Below are 13,460 nucleotides of genomic sequence, written 5' to 3'. Positions count from 1 at the left end.
CTTGCCAGCAGCTGCCAGAGCCCCGAGAGAGCACAATTGAGAATGCCTTGCTCTCTCTGGGTGGGTAGATGGCGCTCTTTCCCCTCATCACCTCTATGGTGATATCCAGGGCTCTCAAGTTTTGAAATTTGGTGGGAGTAAGATTGGGGTGGGGGGGTGGTGGTTGGATGGTGGTGGGGGTGCGCACAGTGCTTCAGTTGTTCAACCGGGGGAGGGGGGGGTTTCGCGCAGTTCTTACTCAGTTGATTGGGGGTGCTTTCGAATTGGACAGTTCTTCGCGCCGGAGACTCTGGCTGAAACTCCACCCTCTTTGACTAGGTCTGCCTAACAACAAAGCGATCTATATTCTGATTGGCTCAACGAGAGTACATCATAATATGCAGCCGATGGATTGGCAAGCGTGAGAAATACCATGTGTGGCGTGTGAGCGTGTGAACTCGCTGACACGCCAAAGCGTGAGACTTGAGAACACTGGTGAAATTGATCAGAAAAAGGTGTTCGAGTCACTGCGCTTTCCTCCAAGTGCTTTGTGATGCTACTCAGCAATGTTGCATCAACAGCAGTTCAAAAAATGGTGGAGTCTGACTTCATATGTATCAGAGGAGGCATGTGCTATTCTTCATCATCCTTACAAACCCTGGAGATATCAGCCAATAGCGTTTACTGAGGGAGGCGACCCACGAGAAGTTAATTTACACACGCAAAATGTTAAAAGACGCTGGTAATTTTTTTTCAACTGGTAGTTTTGCGCCCCCGACTTTTGACATTGATGTGACCCATACAGCCCTTCTGCCTTCTTTTCTTAGCCTAGCATTAGCTTTTAGCCGTTTTAGCTTCTTCAACAGCTTTCATATGAGGATACCTTCAGCATTGCTTCCTCCATTTACAGTATTAATGACTGTGGAATCACTGTTTTGCAAGTTTTCAGCTCACTGTTGCCATTTCTGTTCATGTAGTATATATTTATTAACTGCTTATTAATCAATGAGTTTTAAATAATTTACACCCTATTTAATAACCATTAATAAACTCCTTTATAAACCCTTCATAAACGCTTTATAAAGGTAGTCCTATTTTAAAGTGGTACCCAGATTTGTGTCCCATGTTAGGCAGTTCCAGAGTCTCTGTTCTGCAAAGTCAAAGACTTGGTTACCATTAAGCTTCAGCTGAGATCGAGCTACAACCCAGAGCAACTGAGCTAAAGATCAGTAATTAGTAACTATATGAGGCTGCACACCCATGCAAACCTTTAAAAACAAATAAAAGAACTTAAAACTGGACCCTGTAAAGAACAGGGAGTCAGTGGAGCTGTGTAACTAAATGAAGCTGTGTTTATAATGACTGTAAACTGCTCTACAGCTCAAGTCTGGGACACTTAAAACCCCTTTCAGCTGGAAAGCTGTCAGTTTGAGTGAAGAGGTCGTAAACTCATCATAAGCATGATAAGAGATGCTAAACACTTTATTTTGTATCATTTATGAGAGTAGAGCTTAAAAATGAACTTAAACCTGCCGTTTTCCAGCTCTTTAGCTGCTATTGTGCAGAAAAAATGAGGAAGGACAGTTTTGTTATCATAGAATGTTATGGGTTATTCTGTGTAGTTCTCTAATAGAAATTTGGCTGTTGTGTATGCATGTGCACTTGCACATCTGTGTCAGCAATGGGGGCAATGTAAAGTAGCCGAATGCATTTAGTGGGCATGTATGTATGCAGTATAAAACACAGATACTAAATATCCTTCTGGAATATAATCAAGAGGACCAAAACCATCAAACCAAGCTGAACTGCTTGAATTTCTGCACCAGGAGTGGCATAAAGTTATCCAAAAGCAGTGTGTAAGACTGGTGGAGGAGAACATGCCAAGGTGCATGAAAACTATTATAAAAAAGGGTTATAAGGAAAACAGTGCTGTCAAATTGCTGTTTTTATTTATTGTAATGCTAAGTTAGTGTCTTACTGAGCTAATAAACACTTGCTATATATATATATATATATATATATATATATATATATATATATATATATAGATAGGTGTTTTTCTCAGTCTGAAACAAGACGTTCTTTGCTAAGCAGAGTGCCGACTCAGCTGAGCCACTCATAAACAGTGATTCATTAATAATGACTCACAGAACTATCAGCTTAATGGACACACAGTGGCAAACCATGAACCGCAACATACTTTCAGTAAATGTTCTGCCATAAACTGTTCCAGTCTCGAAATCAGCAACAAAAACAAACCAGGGTAACCCGAAGTAACTCGAAACACTGCAGAAAAGCACATTAAAACTGCCCCCCCAGACACAGTGTTCAGAATCCTCCTCTCTTTAAAGTCATTCCTTATTTTTTTCATTCATTTTATTAAGTCTAGTTGTGTCTAGTATGAATGAATGCCCTGTGAGCTGTTTTTTGTGATAAAAAGTGCTCCGGTGATCCAGTATAACACTGCTTTAGTCCCGTGGAGGAAATAATTCTCTCAAAACATACATATAAAAAAAAATCTTTGGTGTCAGGAATCATATACGGCTTCTATGAGCCGTTTGGATGCTCCCTTGTCAACCCCCACCAGAGCCCCACAAACCAAGGTCAATTTAAAAAAAGTAATTTCAGTCTGCTGGTTGACAACCTCAGACAGTACACAGCAGGATTAATCAGCAGACTTCGTCTGAGGGAGGAATCTGTACCTTTTGTGGAAAGTCAGCAGATGAGGGAGATGCTCTTCTTTACTGATGGTTGCAGATGCCACAATATTATTTTATACTTTTATACAATTAAGGTGATCACGTTAAATTGATTCATGTAGCATTAAATAATATTTGAGATGGAATTATGGAATGTCTGTAGTTGGGTAGTAACATAATCCATGTATCAGTATTACATAACCAGAAGCTCACAAATCACAAACCTAATTACATAAATGGTAAAAGGACTGTTCAGATGATCAGAGATAAAAAAAATAGATCAAATATTTTTATCTTGCACAACCAAAAACCAACAAACAAACAATGCAGTACCACATTATCCCAAATATTTACTGCTAACTCAGCTTTTTCTCATTCAAGCATTTGTTAAGTAGGATTTTACAATACAGTGTGGATTTAATTAGGGCTGCACAATATAATGTTTCAACACTGGTATTGCAATGTACACATGCACAACAGTCACAATGCAGGATGTGCAATGTTTTTGCAATATGTTTTTTTGCTGCACACAAAGAAAAAAGCCTTACACAATCAATTACTATATTAACCCTTGTGTGGTGTTCATATTTTTGTTACTCGTTTACTTTGTTACTTGTATTTAATTCAGCAAAATTAAGCAATTTTACATTAAAATGCTTTACACATGCCTGCTTCACCTAAATTGCAAGCAATATAAACAGCTTACATGGTTAATATTTGCCCTTTACCTTTCTTTTGTTACATTTCTTTTAAAAAGTGCTACTCTTCTTTATTAGTTTTGTAATAAAATGTAAAAGAAAATGAATTAAACTCAAGATATGAGTAGAAAATTTAATTAGTTTCAAATTTACAAATGAAGCAATGTTTATTAGCCCTTGGCCAAACATACTGTATGTAATATAAATGTGTGTGTGGGGGGGGGGGTGTACAGTGTGTGTTTATCGAAAATGTGTTTTGATATATGTTTTTCACAAAAAATGAGCCAATGCCAATGAGTTTGAGTTAGAAAAAATATTTTTTAGTATCATTTGATGAAAAATGAAAACGGGTCCCACAGACCCGAACACCACACAAGGGTTAACAATTGCACATATCTACATATCATGTGCTTTATTTTAATCATTAATATGCAGACTTTTTTGTATATTATGGCATGCTGCATCATTGACTTTTGGTAAAAAATTTCTGTATTTTTGGGTGAAAATTCTTGTATGTGCTAATATCGCAAAATATACTGCAGAACAACAAAACAGCATTTTATTTTTCAATTTCATGCAGCCCAAAATGTAATAGATAAAGGCCCAAAGATGTTCACCTAGACATCAGTCAAGAGCACAAAGGCTATCAGAGCAGACATGGGCAAAACAGACCACTAACCATAAAACAAGCCAGGGGAACAATCCAAAATGAGATGACAAACAGGAAATAGAAACCAGGCTAACAGAAAGAGCAGAGCCACTCAATATGCAAATGTGGAGGGTTGGCAATACTTCGCAAAGTAACTGAGCAAACAGACAGGTTTAAATACGCAGTAATTTATTAGTAATTAGACACAGATGAAACAGATCAGTACTCTGGAGAGTTTGGTTTTCTGTTAAAACTTAGAAGTACATGTATTCTCTATTAAAAAAAATACATTTAATGGAAATACATAGAAAATATATATTTTTTATGTTCATTCAGTATACGTTTTGTGTTTTTGAGTATACTTCCTTTTTTAACAATAGTTTGTTAGGACTTGTAATTTATGAACAATCTTAGAAAGTTAATAGTGAAGGAGTTTTAAAGGCTTAAAGAACATTAATCTAATCTAAAAGTTCTTTACTTATATCTCTATTACACATAAGCATCTTGTATGGCATCAATCTGGAAACCTTTTTGTATTGTTTCTATTGTTAAAATTCTACTTTTGATCTGTTCTTTTCCAGCATATAACCACTAAAGGAGCTGTACCATCATATTATTATAGCTGTGTGATTATAGCATATTCAGATAAATACAGTATAGCTGATTATAGCAGTTATAAAGCATTTAATCAAAAAGAATTTTCCATAATTTAACAGCATTCCTCAAAATAGTTTTTAGAATATTTGTCAGTACTTACAATGATGAGCTTCTTCTTGCTCAGCTCAGGCTTTTCGAACATCATCTTAATGATTTACACACCTGAGTGGAGTCTGTGTGTAACGCATGAACACGTCTCAGCGACTGAAGTCTACCTGCACTTACATACACACACTCACCTACACACACTGCAGTCACATACCGTGCACATACCCTGAGGAATGCTTTTGTGAGTTCTGTAAACATTAACCTGCTTTAAACGTTTTCACATCATAAATGAGTGCTATCTTATTTCAGACTTAATAAACCAATATACTCTGATCACCACAGCGATGCATGCTCTTTGTACAATGATACTAGCTGATAACAGCAGACTGAGATGCATCCTCTCTCACAACCACACACACATACATATCGCAGGAAACACTAGACAATGCTTTTGAAGCAACCGAAAAAGAAAGGGCTAAAGGTGTTCTAAAACACTCCTAAAACAAACAAAATTTTAAAAATAGACAGATTAATGTACAGAATCTTCTTTGATCCTTAGCTGGCGATCTGCTGCGGGCGATTCCATAGCCAATACGCTGCTGTAGGTGCAGATGGTTGCCGAACTTTACTCACGACACTCTTCCATTCCTTCCGGTTCATTGCTATTGCTGTTGCTTGCTGGTTCCGCAGATCCTCTTCCATCTGCTTTATCCAGGTCTTCTTTGGCGCGGATTTCTGGATTTTCCAGGGGTCGGGCCTGACTCTCCAAAGCAGCTGGTGTGGTAGCCGGAACTCGCTCATCCCACATGCATGCCCGAACCACCGAAGGCGTCATTGTTGGATCATCTCTTCAATGGTCGGTTGCTCAAGACACCTTGATCGAATTATGTCGTTGGTAAGATGGTCCCGGAGGGAGACTTTCAGAATTTGTCTGAGGCATCGCATTTGGAAGGCCTCCAGCTTGTTTGTGTCCGTCTTCAGTAGAGTCCATGCTTCAGATCTGTAGAGGAGGATTGGCAGAATGAGTGCCCGGAAGAGGCGCTAACCCTAAAAAAAAAACTCCAAGCAATTGGCATCACAATATTAAAAAAAACTGCATATAACCACTCTGGCATCAACCTCCACCAGAGCCCACTAAATCCCACTAAATCAATTGAAGACAATTATTTCACAGCAGGACTAGCCAGCAGACGTTTTCTGAAGGAGGGATTTGTACCTACTGTCTATGGAAAGTCTGCAGATGAGGGAGATGTAATTACTTTCAAATAATGAGTTCTGTGTTTCTATTGCAGTTAAGCATGGATTAGCTTGTTTGTGTTTTGCCATTTAGCACAAGCTAACACTAACATAGTCTGTATCTTGCATGGTGAGCAAGAGCTTATTTGCATCAAAGTGAGTCCTTAAACGGCTCATTCTAAAAGTTACTGAAACTGGCAACAAAAGAGCTGATGAGAGTGAACTATTCTAACTTGTGTAAAAAAAGAGCTAGAGAGAGAGATAGAGACAGAGAGAGAGAGAGAGTGAGAGAGAGTGATGGAGAAATAGAGAGAGAGAGACAGATAGATGAAGAAAGAGATTGAGAAATAGAGAGAGAGAGAGAGACAGAGAGATGAAGAAAGGGAGAGAGAGATGGAGAAATAGAGGTAGAGAGAGACAGAGAGACAGAGAGATGAAGAAAGAGAGAGAGATTGAGAAATAGAGAGAGAGACAGAGAGATGAAGAAAGAGAGAGAGAGATGGAGAAATAGAGGTAGAGAGAGAGAAAGATGGAGAAATTGAGAGAGAAACAGAGAGAGAGAGAGGCAGAGAGAGAGAGAGAGAAAGATAGAGAGAAAAGAGTAAGTAATAGTCAGTTTTTTTTTGCTAATTATGTTGCTAATTAGATGTTTTTGACTGGGATATAAAACTGTAATAAAATAACTAATAAAACACTAACGTTACAATATTATTAATGACTTTAAAATAAATAGCATTAATCTTATAAACAAAATACTAAGTCGTACACTCATAGTTGTTTTGGGTTTGTAAACATGATACAGTTCCAGTTCCAGTGTCTGTTTCAGCAAAGTTACATTTCTGTAATTGATGAGCCTTGACTTTTCTCATACTCTCAGTACAGCCAGTGAATCATGAGCATTATTCTAAATCTTATGTTTTAGAACAAAAACAAAAAATATATATTTTTATGCACAAATGCTTGAGTATGTTTTGCTCTTGACCTCCCCCTATAGGTTGGGAGTGTGATTCAGTTTAACTCTACTGCAGTAAATACAAATCATTCTTTGAGCTCCCCCTGTGCACATGCATTTCTGGACAAGCTGAGAGATACAGAAGCAGCATCTGAAGTGAGAGAAGCTTGTGGACTGAGGTAGTAGCAGTAGTAGAGAGACATGACTTGAGTTAGGCAGCTTTACACAGTTTTAAAATGTGTTTTTTGTTTGTTTGGTTCTTTTCCAAAGTAGAGATGATAGTGATACTAATCTCTATATTACAGTTAGTCAATCATCAGCGAGATTCTGAAGTTGATATTTAAAGGTAACAATGATGGATGATGTTGCTTTAACATTTACAGAAAGGGTTTGGTTAATGAAATTTAGTCAGAATTTAGTCTGCAACTGGATCCTGGACTTTCTGACGGGGAGACCCCAGTCAGTCCGGTTCGGGGGCAGCACCTCCAGCACCATCACACTGAACACTGGGGCCCCCCAGGGCAGTGTCCTGAGTCCTCTGCTGTTCACCCTGCTGACTCATGACTGTGCTGCAAAACACAGTTCTAACAGCTTTATCAAGTTCGCCGATGATACAACCTCATCACCAAAGGCGACGAGTCAGCATACAGAGAGGAGGTGCAGCGGCTGACAGACTGGTGTACAGTCAACAACCTTCACCTGAATGTGGACAAGACAAAGGAAATGGTTGTTGACTTCAGGAGAGCATAACACACCCACTCTCCACTCAACATCGACGGGTCCTCTGTGGAGATTGTTAAGAGCACCAAGTTCCTTGGTGTCCACTTAGCAGATAACCTCACCTGGACCCTGAACACCAGCTCTACAGCCAAGAAAGCCCAGCAGCATCTCTACTTCCTCCGGAAGCTGAGAAAGGCCCGTCTCCCTCCACCCATCCTCACACTCTTCTATAGAGGGACCATTGAGAGCATCCTGAGCAGCTGCATCACTGCCTGGTTTGGGACCTGCACCGTCTCTGACCGCAAGACCCTCCAGCGTATTGTGAGGACAGCTGAGAGGATCATCGGCGTCTCTCTCCCCTCCATCACGGACATTTACACCACCCGCAGCATCCGCAAAGCAACCAGCATTGTGAATGACCCCACTCATCCCTCACACCAACTGTTCTCCCTCCTGCCTTCGGGAAGAAGGTACCGCAGCATCCGGTCCAGCACGACCAGATTCTGCAACAGCTTCTACCCCCAAGCCATCAGACTCCTCAACTGCAGAGACTGAACTGATGGTTTTTCTGTACATGCACACACACTCTTACCCCACTTACCCCAGAAAATGGAAAGCACTAAAAAACCTACTACCTCACTGGTCTTTTTTGCACACTTTTTGCACACTGCATAATTTGCACACTGTCTTGTTATTTATTATTCTTTGTCTGTATTGTGTTGTATTGTCTGTCTGCACTTTTGTCCTGTTGCACTATTGTTCTGTCTACACTGTGTTTATGTGCACCATGGTCCCTGGAGGAACGTTGTTTCGTTTCACTGTGTACTCTGTATATAGCTGAAATGACAATAAAAAACACTTTGACTTTGAAGTTTAAAGAGGGCAGACTGAATCAGAGAGGAAACTTTAGCTCTGTTCCTGCTGCAGAGAACAAGACGTCCTGAAATACACTCTTTAAAGGTTCTAGTGAAGCCACTTATTCCCTCACATCCCTGAGGGTTACGATTAACATCACTTGAGGGAATGAAGTAATGGAATGATGAAGACAGCATGAGAGATTCCTCTAAGAGGAAATAGTGATGCCATCTAGTAGCAGTATTGAAACAGATGTCTGGCAGGATTACAGTGAAAGAAGTCTACCAGTAAGTCCTGTAATCAATCAGTCCTTTATTTTCAGTCTCTGGGGTTTGTGGATTTAGTTCTGCAGGAAGGCGACTCGGCAAAGTCATGCATCAGATGCTCTTTGGCCGATTGATTACAGGGATTAGCCTACAGTGGAAGCAATCTACCATACTGTTCTTCAATCTGAAACTGTGGAGAACCACCTTAAAGGCTGAGTACCACCTAAAGGACGTCCCTGGAGATTTTCAGTGGCGTGCAGTTAACATAGTGGGTACCCCTTCTTCAACACCCACCACTAAGACCCCCCCCCCCAGACAACTTAAACACAGATGAAAATTATAATAACTACATATTCTCTGTCTTAACTTAGTCATAGCAACTTAGTACACATTAACAGCCCACAAATCCAACTACAAACTACAAAAGTGTACAACAGACCACAACAGTAAATGCTTAATTTTCCTACAAGTACAGCCGTTCAACAAATATCACTCATTTGTATGCCTACAGTAACGGTACGCCAGGGCAGCCAAAACATTAAGTACACACAAAAACTCACCAGTCAGGCAGCCTTTTATTGTGAAGGTTGTTTAATATTTGACACAATATCTGTCTGATTTACAGTCGCAATTCCATGATAGTTAGCTAACTATTGAATTAATACAGCATGAGCTCCGTTTTATGACTAAGCAACGCTTAACACCATCAACACAGTGCTGAGAAGGGGTGAGACAGCCATGGCCCCGCCCCCGGAGTGAAAATCATGAATTGGTTGGATTGTCTTATGACTTTCCTAATAGACTCATTACTACAGCCTTCTCAAAATCAGCAGAAGGGTCACACAGACACAAGGGGGGAGGAGCCATTTTAAAAAGCTTTGATTGGTTAAATCAAAGTCCCGTAGCAACTGAAAAATGCAGATTAATCCTTTGAATTAGTTGCTGTTTTTTATTTTAGTTAATTTTCTTAAATATATGTTAATAGTTTACAACAACTATTATATATATATATTTCCTGATTAAATATTATGTAATGATTTACATGCATTTATTGTCACCCCTTCTCTGAAGGGTTAGAAGGGCCTTAATGCACACCACTGGAGATTTCACATTATTTTAGCTTTTAAAAATGTAATCATTAACTAAAAATGACAATCTCATATTTAATTTACTTTGAAATTGATGAATTTAAGTAAATTAATGAAGAAAAAACAGAGCCTCTACGGAAATTCTAGAAAGATGCTGACTAATGTCAGTGGTGGAAAAAAAAGTGAATAGCGCCACTATCAAACACTGGAAAAGCACCCCCAGTGTTAACTGTTGCTTATGTTGCCTAAATCAAAAGAGACAATGAGACAATCCGCTGACATTGGTTGACCAAATAAACTTGAATATGTCTCCTTTCACTAAGCAATAACTCGAGAGGGGGTGCTTTTCCTGGCAGGGTTGCTGAATTTGCAAAAAAAAAATAAAAAATCAGCTTTCCACAGCCCAGCTTTAGTCCAACCTTTAGTGTGTAAAACTTGTTTACAGTAGAAAAATGGAAATATACATCCCATTAGGTGTATTAGCTGTAGGTAGCTGCTGCTACTGGGTCAGATATCTAGCATGCCAAATGTCTGCGACTGGTCGGCGATCACCAGTCGCAGTCACACATTTAAGTTCTGTTAATATTTTTAATAATTTGAAGCAGGGTGGTATTCTTTAGTGTTACAGAGCAACATATTTCCACTATTAATGTAAAAATGTATTAGTGAGTAATTATTCTTAAGGACATGTTTGAGTTGCATAGAATCTCCTGATAATAACCTCTTGCTTGTGTGACCATCTTCTATACGTTCTTTGTCATTTTTAGGTGAATAAAGGTGCATCAAATTATAAAGAATTGGCTTGAAAAAATCGTTTTATTTCATTTTAATTTTTTTCCCATTTTCTCCCCAATTTTCACGGCCAACTACCCAACCCACACATTAGAACTCCCTCTATTACTAGTGATGCCCAAACACACCAGGAGGGTGAAGACTAGCACATGCTTCCTCTAGCCCTGAGAGGCTCTCAATTTTTGCTCTCTCAGGGCTCCGGCAGCTGATGGCAAGCTAGAGATGCCATGAAAGGGAATCTCTATAGAGGAGAATACGCACTTAAAGTGAGTCCAAAAGGAATGAGTTCATATGGAGCAAAATGAAAGTTTATAAATGTCTAAACAGTTGTATAGTGAAATATGTCCTCATGTTCTCAACACAGAACTATATCGAATGTTTCAGTACTGCAGACATAATGTTTTAAGGTTTTGAACTCTAACTTTAACTATAAGCCTTTTATAAGCCTGTATGAAATCATAAAGAATTGGCCTGGGGTTCTAAGAGATGATGCATGATGATGTACACTACCATTTATTTTATATAATTTTATTTTTTCTTTAAATTTCCCCCTTTTCTCCCCAATTTACACAGCCAAACAAGATTTGAACCGGCGATCTTCTTAACATGGTGGAAGTGCTTGGCCCTCTGGAGCACTCAGAGCCCACCACAGCTGATTTCTTTTATACTGTTAATATCAGTATCTGAATTACAGTATATCATATTGATTGATATTAAAAAAAGTGTTGTCTTTATTTTAAATATTGTCTGTATCATCCAGCACTATCTTCATTTCTTTATATTTTTTACCACACTTCATATCTTTATTTTTTTTGAAGAAGAAAAATGTTTTTTTTTTTAAGGTTCCTTAAAGCATTTTAGGAGGTTCCACCAGTGTTTTCATATTTAAGTACTTCATCAAGTCCTGTACTGAATCAGTCCATTATTTTCAGTGTCTGGTCTGGAATTTGTAATTCCGGTTCTTGGTTCTGCAGGGGTCACATCTTTTGCCTGTTTTCTGTCTATTCTCATGTCTGTTATTCTCACGTGACCCGGCTTCTCTGTGTTTCTCCCCTGGTGTTTTTCCACTCACCTGTGTCCATTTGTAGCTCCGCCCCTCGTTAGTCAGTCCCCAGGTGTTACCTGTTCTCTTTCCCGCCTTGTGTGTGTATTTAAGCGTCTCTGTCAGTAGTGTTTTTTCGGTTCTTGTACGTTTTCACGTCTGTCACGGCTGTGTTATTCCCGTCTGTTAGTTGGTCTCCATGTGTCTGAGTTTCTGTTTGGTGTATGTTTTGTTTTCTGTTTTTCAATAAATATTACTTGCATTAGCGTCCGCTCTCCTCGTCCCGTCCTTCAACACAGCGTTACAGCAGGATTGCGATAAGGTAGACGTCATATTCCAGACAGTCCATATCTGATTATTTCCAGCATCATTGATAAAGAGTAGTGTACTGTATGTATGGGTATGTAGTGTGTGTGTGTGTGTAGCAGTCTCCCTATTTCTTGTAAGTACTATGATAGGACTGTTCTGGTTGGCATCCGAAGCTCTGACTCAGTTGTGATAAAAGCACTCATTATCTTTCCAGTTTACTGGCCTTCTCCTCACAGCAGCAGTAATCAACTTTACAGAGCTTTAATGTAATTCCAGTTTAAAGTGCATTAGGCATCGTGCCCAGCTGAGCACCACTCTTACACACCCACTCACACTCACACCCACCGCCTGACCTTTCCCAAGATCTGGCCTGACGCTGGTGCCTGGATATAGATAATGACTGTGGCGCATCAGCGTCCATCAATACCGGGAAATCTTACTGCAGGTTGATTATGAGCTGGAGGTTCTGGCACTGACTCAACTGACAATGTTTAAAAATACTCATTACAACAGTTCTGGAAAAAAATAAGATATCATTTAAAAATGATGAGTTTCTTTGATTTTACCAAATGAAAAACCTCTGGAATATAATCAAGAAGAAGATGGATGATCACAAGCCATCAAACCAAACTGAACTGCTTGAATTTTTGTAGCATAAAGTAGCATAAAGTTATCCAAAAGCAGTGTGTAAGACTGGTGGAGGAGAACATGCCAAGATGCATGGAAACTGTGATTAAAAACCAGGGTTATTCCACAAAACAATTGATTTTTGAACTCTTAAAACTTTATGAATATGATTTTTTTTTCTTTGCATTGAAACTTTGGAAGTAATGTTGTTTGTAGTTTATAGAATAAAACAGCAATGTTCATTTTACTCAAATATATACCTATAAATAGTAGGGGTGTCACGATTTCAATATATTTAATCAGAATCGATCAAAATGATGTCATGGTCTCGAGCATCAAAGTCAAAAAGAGGATCGATGATCCCTCCCGCAAATGGCGCAGCACACTGTAGCTCAAAGAGCAGCTCTTTCTCCAGAGAATGTGGACATTCTCATCTTCTTAAAGAAAAACTTGAAAATATAAAAATAACAGTTGTTTTGTCTAGCCTCGAATATGTTAATACTTTTGGTACCTTAAGGAGCATCTTTCTCTCAGATAAAGTTAATAATATATCTTTGTTAAAGAAAAAAACGTGTCATTCTCAGGGACTGAAAAAGTCTTAAAGTCTTATTTTTCATGTTTAACTGTTATAGTAGGATAGAGTTCAGTTTGTTAAGGCTCTAATTGTTCTATTATTTTGTACATGACTGTTCCTGTATTTTTTTTTATTATTATTTATTTTGTTATGTTGCACATTGCTGTTTTAATAGTGCACACTGCTGCAACCAAAAAAAGCCACTAGATGGCATTACATATATATCTTAATAAATTATTTAAATTTGACCATTAGTGCAGTGTATTAAT

The 13,460-nt window shown here is 38.7% G+C and overlaps 1 protein-coding gene across 1 annotated transcript in view; it reads right to left on the bottom strand.

Annotated features, from left to right (window-relative positions):
- Positions 1-4,942, bottom strand: part of LOC103042226 (venom phosphodiesterase 1) — a 115,281-nt gene extending 110,339 nt beyond the window's left edge. Inside the window, exon 1 of the mRNA XM_049475242.1 lies at positions 4,783-4,942. Coding sequence (XP_049331199.1) covers positions 4,783-4,827 — 45 coding nt within the window. The 5' untranslated portion in view covers positions 4,828-4,942. The remainder of the gene's footprint in view (positions 1-4,782) is intronic.
- Between the last annotated feature and the right edge of the window lie 8,518 nt (positions 4,943-13,460).

Source organism: Astyanax mexicanus, chromosome 2, assembly GCF_023375975.1.
Source record: "Astyanax mexicanus isolate ESR-SI-001 chromosome 2, AstMex3_surface, whole genome shotgun sequence".
NCBI lineage: Eukaryota > Metazoa > Chordata > Actinopteri > Characiformes > Acestrorhamphidae > Astyanax > Astyanax mexicanus.
The sequence above is the reverse complement of the archived record's forward strand: the minus strand, read 5'-3'. Positions and strand labels throughout refer to the sequence as shown.